Source organism: Abramis brama (genome assembly GCF_963993115.1).
Source record: "Abramis brama genome assembly, chromosome: 24".
In the NCBI taxonomy this organism is placed as follows: domain Eukaryota; kingdom Metazoa; phylum Chordata; class Actinopteri; order Cypriniformes; family Leuciscidae; genus Abramis; species Abramis brama.
The window spans coordinates 24,967,846-24,984,019 of record NC_139986.1 but is presented as its reverse complement, the minus strand read 5'-3'; the positions used below and the strand labels follow the sequence as shown (position 1 = coordinate 24,984,019).

Below are 16,174 nucleotides of genomic sequence, written 5' to 3'. Positions count from 1 at the left end.
TGTTCATTGTTAGTTCATCTTAACTAATGTAGTCGATAATGCTAACAAATAAAACCTTATTGAGAAGTTTTACTCAACAATGTAACGGATAATCCTAATTATCCAACAAAGATGTCATTTTTTAATGTCTTTGCTTAGCTATGAGATTTTTTTACGGTCAGTTGTAACTGACATTTCATTAATAGTTTTGTTGTTTTACATCTCACCAGATGAGGCACATAACACAAGGGTAACATAAATAAAGAACTAAAAAAAAGTAAAAAGCCGCATACACCAAACCATCAAAATGAAACCTCATTTTTGTAAATGAAACCTATTTGTCGATAGAGCACATCAGTCTTGTGAAGCGGGGTAAATTAGAAGGCTTGCGTTTCCGTGGGGTTGTGCAGAATGCCAGTGGGTAGCGTTCACACAACATCCCTCTGTGCATACTATTTACCCCTGGATTGCTTCAGGCTAATGTCTCAATAATTTTCCCTCTTTTTTTTTTCGCAGGTCCTTCCCACAAAGGACTTGACTAATGATCCATGGACAAAATGAAGCATTCAAATTTATTCATTAATCATTCATCTCCAGCTCATTGAAAATGCTAAACTTACACAAAATTAAGATTGAATATTGAAAAGTGATTGAGGGAGACAGCTCTCTGAGGAGACAGGAAAAGAGAGGATAAACAAGCCGAAAAGGAGGAAAAAAATGACAAAGGACGCAGTGCGAGAGGCGGTCGAGACCAACCCGAGCCTGGTTAGGGTTACGCAGGTATACTATCCGCTAGTTAAGGTCAGAGGGGTTTAAGTAGGTGTAATTAGATCCAAGAATCTAGAGAAGCGTAGAATTTCTGTCAACACAGCCCCCTAATTATTCTCTTTTCCAATTAATGGTGACATAGATTAATTATCTGATGAGGCAAAGCCAATTGCAATCATTCACCCCGCTAAAATTAGATCATTCCTGACAGTAGCATGAAAGTCACCTGCTTCATTGTTATGGATTGGGCCGTGAGCGTCGGACGAGAGAGAGTGAAGCATGCTGGGGGTTTAAGTAAGTTGTCTGGCGCAGGTGAGCGTCCAATTACTCCGCTATCTGAACTGTAGGCATCTTCCTGCTCGATCCGTAGGCATCTGCGATGGGTCTGTTTGCTGGCTGCGGGACATGGCTGGTAGTTGAGTCATCTGTCAGCGAGAGCAGGAACTCAGAGAGGCGCCGGATTGAGTTTGACAACTCCTCCTGTTTAAATAGGCAAGCAAATGGAATCAATGAGTGTCAGCTAATTCAGTACAAAAACCTGTAGTGGAGCGGGAGCCAACAGACGATCGACATTAATGCTTCAGTGTATAATACTGGGAAAGGCTAGTATAGTTGGTCACCGATATATATGTAGCTTGCTTTGTGGTGCTAGTCTTAGCATTTCCATCCGATATAAAGGCAATTTAAATACACTCACCTAAGGATTATTAGAAACACCTGTTCCAATTTCTCATTAATGCAATTATCTAATCAACCAATCACATGGCAGTTGCTTCAATGCTTTTAGGGGTGTGGTCCTGGTCAAGACAATCTCCTGAACTCCAAACTGAATGTCAGAATGGGAAAGAAAGGTGATTTAAGCAATTTTGAGCGTGGCATGGTTGTTGGTGCCAGACGGGCCGGTCTGAGTATTTCACAATCTGCTCAGTTACTGGGATTTTCACGCACAACCATTTCTAGGGTTTACAAAGAATGGTGTGAAAAGGGAAAAACATCCAGTATGCGGCAGTCCTGTGGGTGAAAATGCCTTGTTGATGCTAGAGGTCAGAGGAGAATGGGCCGACTGATTCAAGCTGATAGAAGAGCAACTTTGACTGAAATAACCACTTGTTACAACCGAGGTATGCAGCAAAGCATTTGTGAAGCCACAACACGCACAACCTTGAGGCGGATGGGCTACAACAGCAGAAGACCCCACCGGGTACCACTCATCTCCACTACAAATAGGAAAAAGAGGCTACAATTTGCACGAGCTCACCAAAATTGGACAGTTGAAGACTGGAAAAATGTTGCCTGGTCTGATGGGTCTCGATTTCTGTTGAGACATTCAGATGGTAGAGTCAGAATTTGGCGTAAACAGAATGAGAACATGGATCCATCATGCCTTGTTACCACTGTGCAGGCTGGTGGTGGTGGTGTAATGGTGTGGGGGATGTTTTCTTGGCACACTTTAGGCCCCTTAGTGCCAATTGGGCATCGTTTAAATGCCACGGCCTACCTGAGCATTGTTTCTGACCATGTCCATCCCTTTATGACCACCATGTACCCATCCTCTGATGGCTACTTCCAGCAGGATAATGCACCATGTCACAAAGCTCGAATCATTTCAAATTGGTTTCTTGAACATGACAATGAGTTCACTGTACTAAAATGGCCCCCACAGTCACCAGATCTCAACCCAATAGAGCATCTTTGGGATGTGGTGGAACGGGAGCTTCGTGCCCTGGATGTGCATCCCACAAATCTCCATCAACTGCAAGATGCTATCCTATCAATATGGGCCAACATTTCTAAAGAATGCTTTCAGCACCTTGTTGAATCAATGCCACGTAGAATTAAGGCAGTTCTGAAGGCGAAAGGGGGTCAAACACAGTATTAGTATGGTGTTCCTAATAATCCTTTAGGTGAGTGTATATGCACTGCAAACTCCCATTCAAATAAATGCTGTTCTTTTGAACTTTCTATTCATCAAAGAATCCTGAAAAATATGAAGCAGCACAACTGTTTTCATCATTGATAATAATCAGAAATGTTTCTTGAGCAGCAAATCATCATATCAGAATGATTTCTGAAGGATCATGTGACACTGAAGACTGGAGTAATGATGCTGAAAATTCAGCTTTGATCACAGGAATAAATTACATTTTAAAATATATAACAATAGAAAACAGCTATTTTAAATTGTAATAATATTTCGCAATATCACTGTTTTTATTGTATTTTTGATCAAATAAATGCAGCCTTAGTGAGTATAAGGAATGCCCTTTGAAAACATAAAAAACCCTGTCATTATTCAAAAAAACGTATAAATACTACACTAAAATATAATATACAAATATAAAATGTATTATCCTTCTTTTTTTTGGTCAGAATACACATACTTTTGAAGGGTCGTGAATGAAGAAATATGCTTTGTGCCTGTAAAACGGATTAGATACAGCATTTACTAGTCAAACTTTGACTCATTCCCAGAAACCTATAAAAGAGCGACGCTGACAACTTGAGTCGCTTTTATTCTGTACTGTACGACAGGAGATTGAGAAAGACCAAACAAAGGAACGAGAAAGACGGTGTGCGCCACTCTCCTGGTGAACTGCGTGTTGGTTCAGTGCATGCCTGTTTTAAAAACCTCAGCAACCAGTTTTTCTATTAAACTGCCTTGCACTGTCAACCAGCTTGGGAACTGAGCTGGCCTAGCCATGCAGAAATTTTCTGACTAACAATTATATCAGAAACAAGATCTTGGATTACAGTCCCTTGAGAGCAGCGCAGTGGGCGTTCGCTCCAATTATTACTGGCCATTCACAACTCTCCACCCTGCTCTCTGTTGTTAGCAATTGTCAATTATGCTATCCCTGGTGTAAACTTGCATAACCCGGAACTGAGTGCCCAATCTTGCAGCGGCGTTACGAGATGACAGGCTTGTACGCTTTCTCTATTTCGTTTAACTCTTCCCCCTATCTCTCTACTTCAGTAGAGTTGCTTAGAAGCAGTCATTTCTTCCTCAGGAAGACACAGGGACAGATCGGTGGAACTAGTTTTTGCCACCGGCAACCCTCGTCGGCTGAGGTTCCTCATGATGGGTGGACAGGTTTTGCTTGTGGTCTCTTAGGGAAAGTGTTCGGACAGAAAAAAAGTCTTTGCACACAGGACACTGCGATAGTTTAAGACGGTTAAAGGTGGCATGAAATGGAAAATCTAAATTATAATGATACTTACACATATAAGAGGTTATTCTACATTAAAAACAATCTGCAAGTTTCATATCTCAAATCTAACTCCCCAGTTTAAAATATGAGTTTTTGTTTCCACTCTTCCGAAACGGCAGGATTTGATTTTTTTGTGTGTATGATGTCATGGTGCTCTTAACAACTCATGTCTGCATCAATCACAAGAGCGATACTGCTGTTGCGTAAGAGCATCTGGTATTGTTCTGTCCCTGGATGACGACAAACTGCACCTCCACAAACTTTCAGAGAGTTCAAACTGCTAGAAATGCCTGGCTGAAGTTTATTTTTAACCGACGTGCCTGAGCGATTGAACGAGAATGCTTTTGTTTGTTCATGTCATTTCAAAATGGACTCTTCTTAATTATCCAACATGCTTTTTCTAAATATCTTTTTTTTTACACCAAATCTTTTTTTATTGGTTTTCAGTGACTGCAGAATAAGACATCATAAACAGTACACAGTAAGATATTGTCCATTATTAATCCCTTACATGATCCCCCCCCCCATCCAATAGCTCAAGAAAAAAAGAAGAAGAAAAAGGGAAAAAGGGACAAGGAAACAACATAAATATGAACTGAAAAAATTAAAAGATCCTTCTAATAAACGTAAATCATGTAACATTGCCAGTTACAGGTGCACAAGGTAAACCCTTAATGTAATTTAAAAGGGGATCCCAAGTCTTGTAAAAGGATTTAAGTGAACCAGAGAGTGAGTATCTTAACTTTTCAAGTCCAATACAGTAGAAAATGTCCTGTATCCACCTGTCATGTGTTGGAGGAGAAGCATGCCTCCACTTAAGAAAAGTAAAAGCAATGAGTTTATGATCTCGGGGAACCAAATCAGGCATAGGGGAGACCCCAAATAGGGCTATAATTGGATCAGGGTCAATATTAGTGTTGAGAGCTTTTTTAAGCATCTGAAATATAAATATCTTTTTTTAAAAGCTATGGCAGTGCCTAGTGTTTTGTCTTTGGAGACAGTTGTTGTGGTTGCATTGGTTCATTTGAATCTGATTCGGGCTCAAACATATATAGCTCTATTACAGCGCTGGCCATCAAAACACACGTCACATCCCGTTCAAACAGCAACTTATAGTAGCATCTCTAATACTGTCTGTATGAACGTGCAACGGGAGTCAAGCCTGTATATACCAGTAACCATAGCGACAGTGACCAAAGTAGTATCAAAGATGGCGACATCTATAAAACTGAAAAGTCTTTTTTTATACTTTTGATATGACAAGTGTCCAACAGAGTTCATCCGTCAAATCTTCATTAACCGACAGCTGCTTTTATATCCGGGTGAAGAGCGAAGCAGTTGAGTCACACAAAACTGACAGGAACAGCTCTGGCTGTATCTAAAACTCTCAGATGACACACAGCATATATCTCCGTCACTGTAAGTTATCGAAAGAAAGCGAAACCACACAAGACAATCCGCAACTGGTCTTAGACTGAATGACACGACCGGTTCTGTTCACACATCACGGGTTTTACGAGAATGCGGTTGTGAGTCCTGATATATAAAATGTAAATAACTGTGAAGTGTGTGTCTGTGAAACCATATTGAGGACTCAAATACAGGACTGACAACCGGATTCTGCTGCTGTGTGAACGTGGCACTTGTTTATGATACTTCAAATATATGCAAAAAATGAATAGTCTATTTAAGAAAAGTAAATGACATGTATTTAAAAATGGTGAATATATAGAGAGAAATAAATAAAATCAATGCAAAATCAAAACATTGACAGTTTTTTCAGCAGTCATACTTCAGTGGCTGATTTGTTGGTGTAAAAACTTGACTCTGTTTTCCAGCGTGCAAAAATAAAGAACAATTATTGTTTGCAAAGTGATAACTGTTGAGATATGAATGATCGTTAATTGTTTTTCCCCAAGTCCAAGAGGACCCCCTTTTCACATGGGCCCGGGACAACATTCCCGGATGTCCCTCTGACAACGGCCCTGAATATATTAGTGATTTGAAATGTTATTGAAACATGACTAGAATGGCTAGAAAATAGCTGTTTGAGGCATTACCAAGATGGCTTGCTTTAAAAAGGTTATGTTCGATCCGGAAACAAAATATTTGACCACTTGAATCAAAATGATCAGACAGACAGATATTATTATGGATGATGTATCCCTCTCTTAAATACTTTTCATTAATCCCTTGTTTTGCTCAAATATTTTCCACTCATCTTCCTAGATTTTTGTCATTTAGTAAAATCGCATATTTAATTACCTCATAATGTCATGAGGGGCCCCTAGACAGGGCAGAGGCCCTCACAGCCTCTATGTCCCATATGCCAGGGACTGTTTGGCCATTGTATGGTAGTTGCTACACAATACAAAGACAATGACAATAGGAAGCTGAGACAAACTAAACTTTCTAATACCATAAAGTATCACAAGCCTTTAAACCAGGGGTGGGCAAACTTTTTGGCTCAAGGGCCACACTGGGTTTTAAAATTTGACAGAGGGCCGGCCCAGTAGCAGATTATGAAACACAATCTCATGAAAGTGCGTATCTATACCACAAATTTTATTTCTCGTGCCATTTATACGCCAAAAATGTTTTTTGTGTGCATATACTGTAATATATACATAATATTTACATACACTGTAAACCCCTTGGTTAGGATTAGGGGTGTGGAGTGCGTACCTATTACACGCCATAAAGTGCGTATCATATGCACGCGAAAACTGCGTATCATAGCACTACAAATACAATTCGTGGTATTCGCACTTTCATGAGATCGGGCTGAGCAAACACATTTACGTTGTGGCAACGTCTGCGCGAAATTCAACAACTGAGAGACGACATTCTGACAATACATTTTTTATGCTAGATAACTGTTATATTTAGCATGTTATGTTTTGAGGTTAATTTTTAATTAGTCAGATGTTAGATCATTATAGCCTATACTTTTTAAATATTGTTTATCCTTATTATTATTTAATGGACCTAACAGTAAATTAGAAACAAAACACCTGCAAGTGTACACTTAGAAGAGTAAAAATGACAGAAGGTTACGTTAATTCAACTTTATTAAAACTGCATATGGCAATCAATTTGCACTTACAAAAGTCATACATTTGTGGAAAAAACGAAATAAACGAATATACAAATTTATTTTAAGTAAAATAAAACATAAAAAGCAAAGTCAGATCAGAACATTTAATGAACAAAACCGGGTTCTGTAACGTTACATGGCAGACAGGGGAGCGTATAGTAAACGGAATCAGTCAGGATACATCCACAAATCCAGAGGAGCAAAGAAACTAAATAGCAGACAAATCAAAGGAAAAACTAAACGGGTGTACAAGCGGTTACCAAACATTTTTTTCTCTGCGAGTTTCCAAAAAAGGAAAAAACATTAACGTGCAACAAGTCTATGCGCTTAAGTCGCTGTCTGTTTGGTTTCCATGGTGATGCGTCATTGCTTGTTACATGACACACCGCAGCCACAACAGCGCTGAATGAATGATGATCTGCTTTTATGTCATTTTTCCTTTTTTACATTTGTTAGCTATGGCATGAAATATCTGATATTCCGATTGTCAAATATATGCAACGCAATATATAGGCTATATATATATATATATATATATATATAACGCAAAGTATTGCAAGAAAAAGGCAAAATGAATGTGATCTTAAGAAAAAATTTTAGGGAAATTTTTTTTTCCGCGGGCCGTAGTTTGCCCACCCCTGATTTAAACCAAAGGTTAGCTTCTACACGACTCCCATAGTTTTGGGTCATTTGAGAATGGTGATGCTTTATTGCTATGCCTTGCTTATTTCCCAATGTAAAGTCTCCTATACACAATGCTAGTCTGTGTCTGGGGGAGGAGATCAACACAGAGCTGTGACAAAGTTTAGAGTAAGGCTGCTCCTTTTGTCCTTCACACTCGGAGGAGCTTGAAGAACTCCTCGTCTTCATGCTCCATTCACCAGCCTGACTTCCAGAGCTGGCCTCCCCTGACTGAGCCACAAACACACCGCCGCTCACCTCATTATAAGCACGCATAGTACACCTTCCACTGAGACCAAATGCCTTTTGTGTTAGATCATTCAAACATTGCGGTTGCATTATTCCAATATACAAAATATTGTTAAATGCAATTCTAATTTCATTCATTATTTAAATATAATTTTAACGACCTCGCATTTGTTAATGCGTTAGACATTTAGATATATGCACTATGTATTGTTGGTCTAAACATGCTAGACGGACGCTAGCACCTCGCACCATGATCGCTGAATTTTTTAAGATGTTCTTCAATTTTAATTTTATATTTAATTTTATGCAATTTTATATTTTAATGATAGAGATCAAACAATATAGATTTTTTTTCAGAGCACTATACAATGCCGATATCAATAATCAGAGAATGGGATAAAATGCCGATATGTGTGTGATAAGAGCGAAAAATGTTATGTTACGAAGTTTTTAACACAATACTTACTTGAAATTCACTTCAAAGATTTGATATTTGAAAACAAAATTTCTATTTACTAGACTAGATTTTGGGTCTGACAAAAGTGAATTCTAATGGCTCTGTGGACTGGCCAAGTTTCGATAATCTTAAAATGGCCAAATATCTTCTGATATATCGATCTGGCCAATGTATCGGACTTGTATATTATTATATGATGCATGTCATTTTTTTATTAATCTACAATCATTATTATTAGGGATGCACCAATATGAACATTTTGGCCGAAATGATAATTCTTTATATTTGAAAAACGATAACCAAAATATTGGCCGATTAATCTAAATAAATCAACATTTTTATATAATTTTTGAGAGCCTGATTACAAAAACAAAAGTCTCACCATTAAAAGACATGTCCCAAGCACACTATTATAATTTTATGTAGTCTATATGACAGACTTGTGCTGCACATGTTGGACTTAACTGTATTTTCCTTTTTTGAAGTGATCATATTTCAAGCAAAAGTATCATGTTAAACAGAGCGCATCTGAAGTGTCTCAGCTGAAGAAAATAATCCATTATTTATCGGCTTCAATACATCGGCCAAATTTTCTTATCGGGCCGATAACCTTTACATTAAAAATTAAAATACATCAACCGAAACCGATATGGTAGCCGATATATCGTGCATCCCTAATTATTATTAAATCATATAAACTTTACGCCCTAGTTGACAGGGGAGATTATTTTGCTTGACTGTCACGTCACGTAAATAAAAGTGACCATTGACCTTCTATTCATCTGTGGAACACAAAAGGAGATGTTTTTAAAAACGTACACGCTGTTCTCTCCCATACAATTAAAGTGGATGGTGATCATCAACTCTCAAGTTCCAAAAAAAGACCATAAAAATAGTCCATGTGTGCAATATTTATTATCCAATGTCATAGAATAGCTTTGTGTGAGGAACAGCTAAAATGTAAGTCCTTATTCACTGAAAAGTGTTTATTGTATGGCAATGTGCACACTCTGCCAAACATCTCCTTTTGTGTTTCATGGAAGAAAAACATGATGAGTGTGAGTAAATAATTTTTGGGTTAAATATTCCTTCAAGGACCAACCTCATCTTAAACTCAACAAGCATTAACCTGAATGGGGCCCATTGTAGTATATATTGCAATACTTACAAATAGTGTTGTGTGTGTGTGTGTGTGTGTGTGTGTAGGGGTACTAAAGAGCCCATACCTGGAGGGCTTTCATTTTCTGGTTGTTCTGGTTGGAGAGGGTCTGGAAGCGGGCCAGCTCTGCCTGGCTGTAGACGCTGCGGTGTTTGAAGTATTTTAGTATGGCTTTGTGCATCCTCTTCTGCAACAAAGAAAGCTGAGGAAGAAAGAAAGAAAGAGGGAGAGAGAGAAAAAGAGAGGGGGAATTGGTAAGGCAGGAGAGGAAATTAATGGCAGTGTTCAAGAAGAATGATGGAGGGGAATAGAGAAAGCAGTCAATAGCCCATTCTGCAGTACACGGGGCTGACAGGAATTTCACAGTCTCTTGCTCTCCCTGCCCACTCATGTGCACTGGGCGGAAACCAGTCACATCTGGCTGCCAGGATGGGGGGTTAATTTTCTCTAAATGCTTCAGCGGTTTTGTTCTAGCTCAGGCAAACTCGGTGACTGCAAAGCTGATGAGTAAAATATTTCGACTTCACTCACTTTAACTTTATACCAATCCCCTCCAGACATATTTTACACATACACAAAAAGTCATGAACCCCCTGCCGCAACAAGAAATTATTCTGAGTATACTGGAAAAAACATAAAAAAATGAGAGAGAGAGTGTGTTTGTGTGTGTGAGAGAGAGAGATTAGAGAAGAAAGAAAGAAAGAAAGGAAGAAAGCATGCTGCTCTCTTTATTATTTGTGCAGTTTTCCAGAAAAAAAGGGGGTTTCAATTCGGAGGGATGTCGTCCCTTGTTTCGCCCCATCTCTCCTCTCTTCCTTTAAGCTTATCATTGCTTGGCAATGTGTTCTTCGGAGCATGAAAAAACTAAAGCGAATTAGCTCAGCCTTTAACTGAACGAGTACAAAAAAATATGTCCTTTATGGAGCCGTGTCAACAAAAAAAACTGCACTATCCTATTAATGCTACAAGTAACAATAGTTACAATATGCTGTAGAAAGAAATGTGCAAAACGAAAAGACTCCAGTCAAAGTGATGCAAGATACCAAGTAACAGTGTAACATACTTGCCTCTTGTAACAACCCAACTTTCGAGACGAGATGTAGACAATTCAATTTCTGTTAGGCTTTCAGGGTTACAATAGCAAACCTGACACCAACCTTTTGTTTACAAGCATTAAACTGATTCTGGATGTTTAGTTAGGCCCATGGTTTGTACATTTAACCACTGCAAGGGGGCGCTCTAGCTCTCTCATTCAGACTAAACTGGCAAATCCAACTAAACTGGCAAAATGCCAGTACGTCATTGTATATGATAACCCGTATTCCATATATAAGTGATATGTTGATGTTGAGGACATAGTTGCAGTGCCTATAGTCAATTGATAAAAGTCCAAAACAAAGAGGTTTGTCAGCATAACCAAAGGATGCCACATAAAACCACATAAATAATTAAATGCCATCTGTCACTAGCACACTAATGCAGATATTTAGACGCGTTAAATGTGCATTGCTATACTTGTAAATAACAGAAAATAACTTATTTACATAAATACACACACACACACACATATATTTCTTCCATGAAATATTTCAAATTTTAATTTTTGGGTGAAATATTCCTAATTTATATATATATATATATATATGATATTTTATGCTGTTTCTAGCCACATAAACAGTGCTTTAAAACACCGTCTGAATCTATTTCTCATGATAAATGTGTGACAGTTTCATATGGAGCAGGCGTTTTAATCTGATAAATATACATTCTATTCAGACTATTCATAATGGACCCTATACATACTTGGCATGGCATGGAAAACCTTTTAAAAAATGTTAAGCTGTCATAAGAATCCATATTTAACTGAGCGCAAGCTTGGCCTACACGTCCTTATAGAAACGTATAGAACTTTAAGAAGAGCTCGTCGTAAACCTCTAAGAGATGCGACTACATCCGCTCTGAAGGAGAGAAAGCCGCAGCAGTCTGCAAATAAACAACAAACTGTAAAAAGGCTGAATACTGAGTAAAAGAAAATCAGGCTTTGATCACGAGCGTGGAGAATCCCGTCCACAGGATTTGCCTTTTGCATGCATTTCTCACTTGATAACATTCATGTAGTTAGATGAGGAGTTGTACGAGTATTAGTCTTTTGGGGAACAAACAATGTGTCTTGCTCTTCAGTAGAGTTTTACCATCAGCAGTAGAATAACAAATCATATTAAAATGATCTACAGCTAAAAAAAAGAAGCTATATACTTAAAGTGACAGATTATGTGTAGATCAGTATAACTAGTAATAATCTCTAGCAACAACAATGGTCCCATAACAATAACAATCCGTGGACTAATGTCATGTATGAGAGACACAAAGCTTTTAAGCTGAAGTGTGCCATTTTTCTTTTTGTTTAAATACCTTCTCCTATCATAGCTTAATATGTGAAGATATCAAGTAAGACATTTGTAGGTTAATTATCACACAATGTATAATTACTAGTGCTATTGAAACATTGCCCTTGGTGGTTTAGTTTATGAACAAATGAGTGTTTCGAACAAGCCTAACGAATTAAATTAAATATTAAATTAATGAATCATTCCAACGAACAAAACTCAGTTCACTGATATTTGATTTGAGTCTGAACGAGACAAGAACTGAATGAGCTGAACGAACAAGGCATCTCATTCATGAACAAACTCATTCTTGATGTAAAATGACGCAAAGAGGTAACTCAAATGTTAAGCTTTCTATATTAGATAAAATCCAAAAACAATATTTTGCATTATCATCATTTGTGGGGAAAATGCTAAAACACTCTTTCTAGAGACTCTTAAGGCCCCGATATTCTTGAAGCGAAATCATTTCGACCAAAATCAGGCCAAAATTAACTTTGTTTGGAGTTCGTTTTGGGAGTTCGCAACAACTTGCCAAAGCAAACTTTCTGGAAAAATCACCGGCTGCTTAAACGAAAAAGAACTTCGCCATGAGTATATCAGGGCCTTTAGTAGATTTCCCAAAAGCTTTCTAAATATGTTTTGGTCATGGGCAACTAACGAATCTTGTTTTGGTTACACTTTATTTTATAGTACATGTATTACAGTGTACTTACCCATGAAAGGTTAGGTTTAAAGGGGAAATATGCAGTTTTTTTTAGCTTAATTTACCTTAACTGAACAGCTTCAGAGTCATTGGAATAGTTATATGACTTTTTTCGGGTTGAACGGTGGCCATCTCGCTTCTCCTATAGCGCATGTGAGCGGAAAAACCACCCTTGCAACTTTGGGCCGGCGGTTAAGGTTAGGTTTAGGGGTAGGTTCAGGGTTAGCAGCACCTAGTTATAACCCAGTTTTTGTTATTGCTATAATAAGTACATGCTCATACATACATGCGGAACAGGACTGTAAAATAGAGTGCTACAATTGTTTTTTAACGAATCCTATCACTGAATGATTCATAACAAAAGACATCTACTTTGACGCCAACTACAGTATAATGATGTAACCTACAGAAAGAGCGACTGAACAAATCAGTAAATAAACAAATCTTTCTGGTGAACGTGTCAGGTACAGACATAAATCAAAAACTGCCACCATTAGGAACGAATGCAATGATTGGATGAATATTTTATGGTCCTACTCTTTCCACGGATGATATATATACATAATATAAATACATTTAGACCACTTAACTTAGTGATTGCTATCAGGATGTGAAGAGACTGTCAACCAGCATAACAAAACAAAAAATCTGGAACAAATCACCTACCCTTCCTTTAACTGCTCTGTTTGAGCATCCTGACCAAACTACCTGTTTGTTCAACCAATGGCAGATGAGGGGAGCTTTGAGGAAACCTGTCTGAATACAGTAATTATTTTTGCATTTCCTTAATGTGAAACTCTAGCATAGAAATGGCACACTTCAGCTTTAACCTCTCACTGAAAGCATCTTTACATTGACAAGTGTTTGTTGTTATATACCAATGTACACAGCCATTCCCGTGTTTGGGAATGACAAATGCACTGCACTCTATAGATACACACTGCACTTACACAATACAGCTTTGATGAATACCAGCAACATCCTTTAGTGATGGGCGTACGTGTCATATTATCATTTTCCCAAACGTTCCCGAGATGCTGGTTCTTGAGAGCGTTTGCATCTGCCACGCGCCTGTTTCCTCTCACTGCCATGTGAGATGGAATAAACACACATGCACGCCAGAGCAACGCTGTCGTGAAGCTTATCTCATCGTGATTAGATTACTGCAGTGGCCTCCTAGCTGACTGCCCAACTAAAACCAACCACCTATGACAGGCTGTGTGGAGCACGCCTGCGCACGCTAGTCCTCTCTCTCATCACTATTTTGCATGCCTGCTGTCTATCTCTGATGACAAAGATAGACAACCACATCATTCACACATGCAGAAAATAGCCTTGATGTATACATGCATATGGAAGAAGTCAGAGAAAGAAATGTGTTACCTGCTTGTGATCTTGGACGTAGGCCTCTGCTCTGTTTCTTCTTTCAAAAACACAAACAGCTTCTTGTCTGGCTGTCATCAGAGCTCTCTGCAGTTCTCGGTACTCTTGCGCTAACTTCAGATTGTCTTGTAGCAGTTTCTGTAGATGAACCTGGAACAGATTTGCACAGGATGTTCTCCATCAGCTTCTGAGAGACTCTAACATGTTATAATGAAAGGACAGCATGGAAAAACTGGGACAAATAGTTCACTAAAAAATGAAAAATCATTTGTCATCCCAAACGTGTATGGCTTTCAAAGAGATTTTGAAGATGCACTTTTCCATGCAATTACAATGAATGGACTGAAGCTTCATTAAAGGATCCAAAAGCTGATTATATGACTTATGCACTATTTCAAGTGTACTGAAGCCATAGCTTTTTGTGTGAGAAACAGACTGAAATTTAAGTTATTCGCTGATAATCTTGCCCTCCAGTGGACTGTTAACCTCTGTGACTGGATCATTGAGTCAGTGAGTTGAACTCGAGAACCGGATTAGTCTGATTCATGAACAAATCATTCAGTTTTGTGAACTGGATCAACTGATTCATTAAAAAACAGCTGATTCAAAAGAATGATTAGTCCACAACTAGACATTGCAACTTCTATCACAAAACTCATATGAATATACCATGGACAGTTACATTTTGTTTGGTTTCTCACACAATTTTGTCGCATGGACCACTTTTCACTGTAAAAAAAAAGATTTTTCAAAGTTGTAAATACAACAAATAATATTGGAGTACGTTTTAAAAGACAACATTCATTCTACTTAAATTTTTCACTTTTAATTCAATGTGTTACTTGATGTTTCTTTATAATTGATTGTGAAATTTACAAGAAATGTTTTCTACGCTATATTTTTAGTGTACATTTATGGTGCTTGTGTGCCTTTTTGCAACTGTATGTGCATCTTGTGTCTACAGCATTTTCATATTTGTTTGCATTTCGTTTGTTTTACACCCAAATAGTGAAACCAAACCTATTCGAATACAGTAACTCGAGTAATCATCCAGCACTTGAGGAAGTATGTAAACAAATTACAATAAATAACGGTCTGATTTGCTTGTCTCCACAACCCTGTGTCAGCATCGTATACGTGAAGAAAGGAGAGAGAGAGAGCTATGGGAAGAAAGATGAAGAGAGAAAGAGAAGAACATTTTCTGCTCTACCTGGGAATAAGGAATAATGAAGTGTGGCTGGGCAGTAAAACGACCCAGCGCTAAACTGATGAGTTTAACCCAGCACAGAGAGTGGCAGTAAACATGACAAATGCCGGCTATTGATTTAAAGCTTAATTACTGCATGCAGTGCTGACAAAACCCGTCTGATGCACCTCTGAAATGTAAATGGGACAAATTACACTTCATTGGCCATAAGAAACTGATGGTGTCTGCACTTTGCATCCTACAGCTTTTCTACTCACTGAGCGTCTGACTTCATCAAGTAAACAAGCTACATGAGAATATGATGAGGGGAAAGAAAAAAAAAACCCTAATTCAGCTTGTGAGGAAGTCACAGTGGAGTGTGTCCATAAGTGTAAGTTACATTTACCGCATCTCAACTCATCGTGCAAGGAAATGCACAACTGTTTAAATGGTTACCACTGTCAAGGTTATAATCCGTGCTGCAAGTCAACACAAAAAAACGGATTTACTTGCTTTATTCATTTCTTGTCTTATTTAGCTCAATTAATTGGTGCTAGTTTTTCCGTAGAAAATAATCTCTGTGTAAAAAAAGATCACCATGGAAGTAAAATGGGTTGTAAACTCATTTGTAAATGTAAATTTGACATTGACCTTAATGGAGCCAGCAATGGCAAGGTCATGGCATTGATTCCCAAGGGAACACACATGCGGATGAATCTGTTGCTTCGGATAAAAGCATCTGCCAAGCGCATTTTAAAATGAAAATTGGTTTTATTGAAATTATAATTGTTAGTAAAAAGAGCAACAATTGTTGGAGCCATGGCTTTGTTGGTGATGCAATGTAAAATGCCAAATGGTCAATAAAAAAAAAAAAAAAAAAATTATATATATGTATATATATTAGTGCTGTCAA

The 16,174-nt window shown here is 38.0% G+C and overlaps 1 protein-coding gene across 1 annotated transcript in view; it reads right to left on the bottom strand.

Moving 5' to 3' along the window:
* Positions 1-956: 956 nt before the first annotated feature.
* ccdc178 (coiled-coil domain containing 178) overlaps positions 957-16,174 on the bottom strand; it is a gene marked incomplete at its 5' end in the record, with an annotated part of 32,181 nt that continues 16,963 nt past the window's right edge. Inside the window, 3 exons of the mRNA XM_084102064.1 lie at positions 957-1,227; positions 9,667-9,801; positions 14,076-14,225. Coding sequence (XP_083958190.1) covers positions 1,072-1,227; positions 9,667-9,801; positions 14,076-14,225 — 441 coding nt within the window. The 3' untranslated portion in view covers positions 957-1,071. The remainder of the gene's footprint in view (positions 1,228-9,666; positions 9,802-14,075; positions 14,226-16,174) is intronic.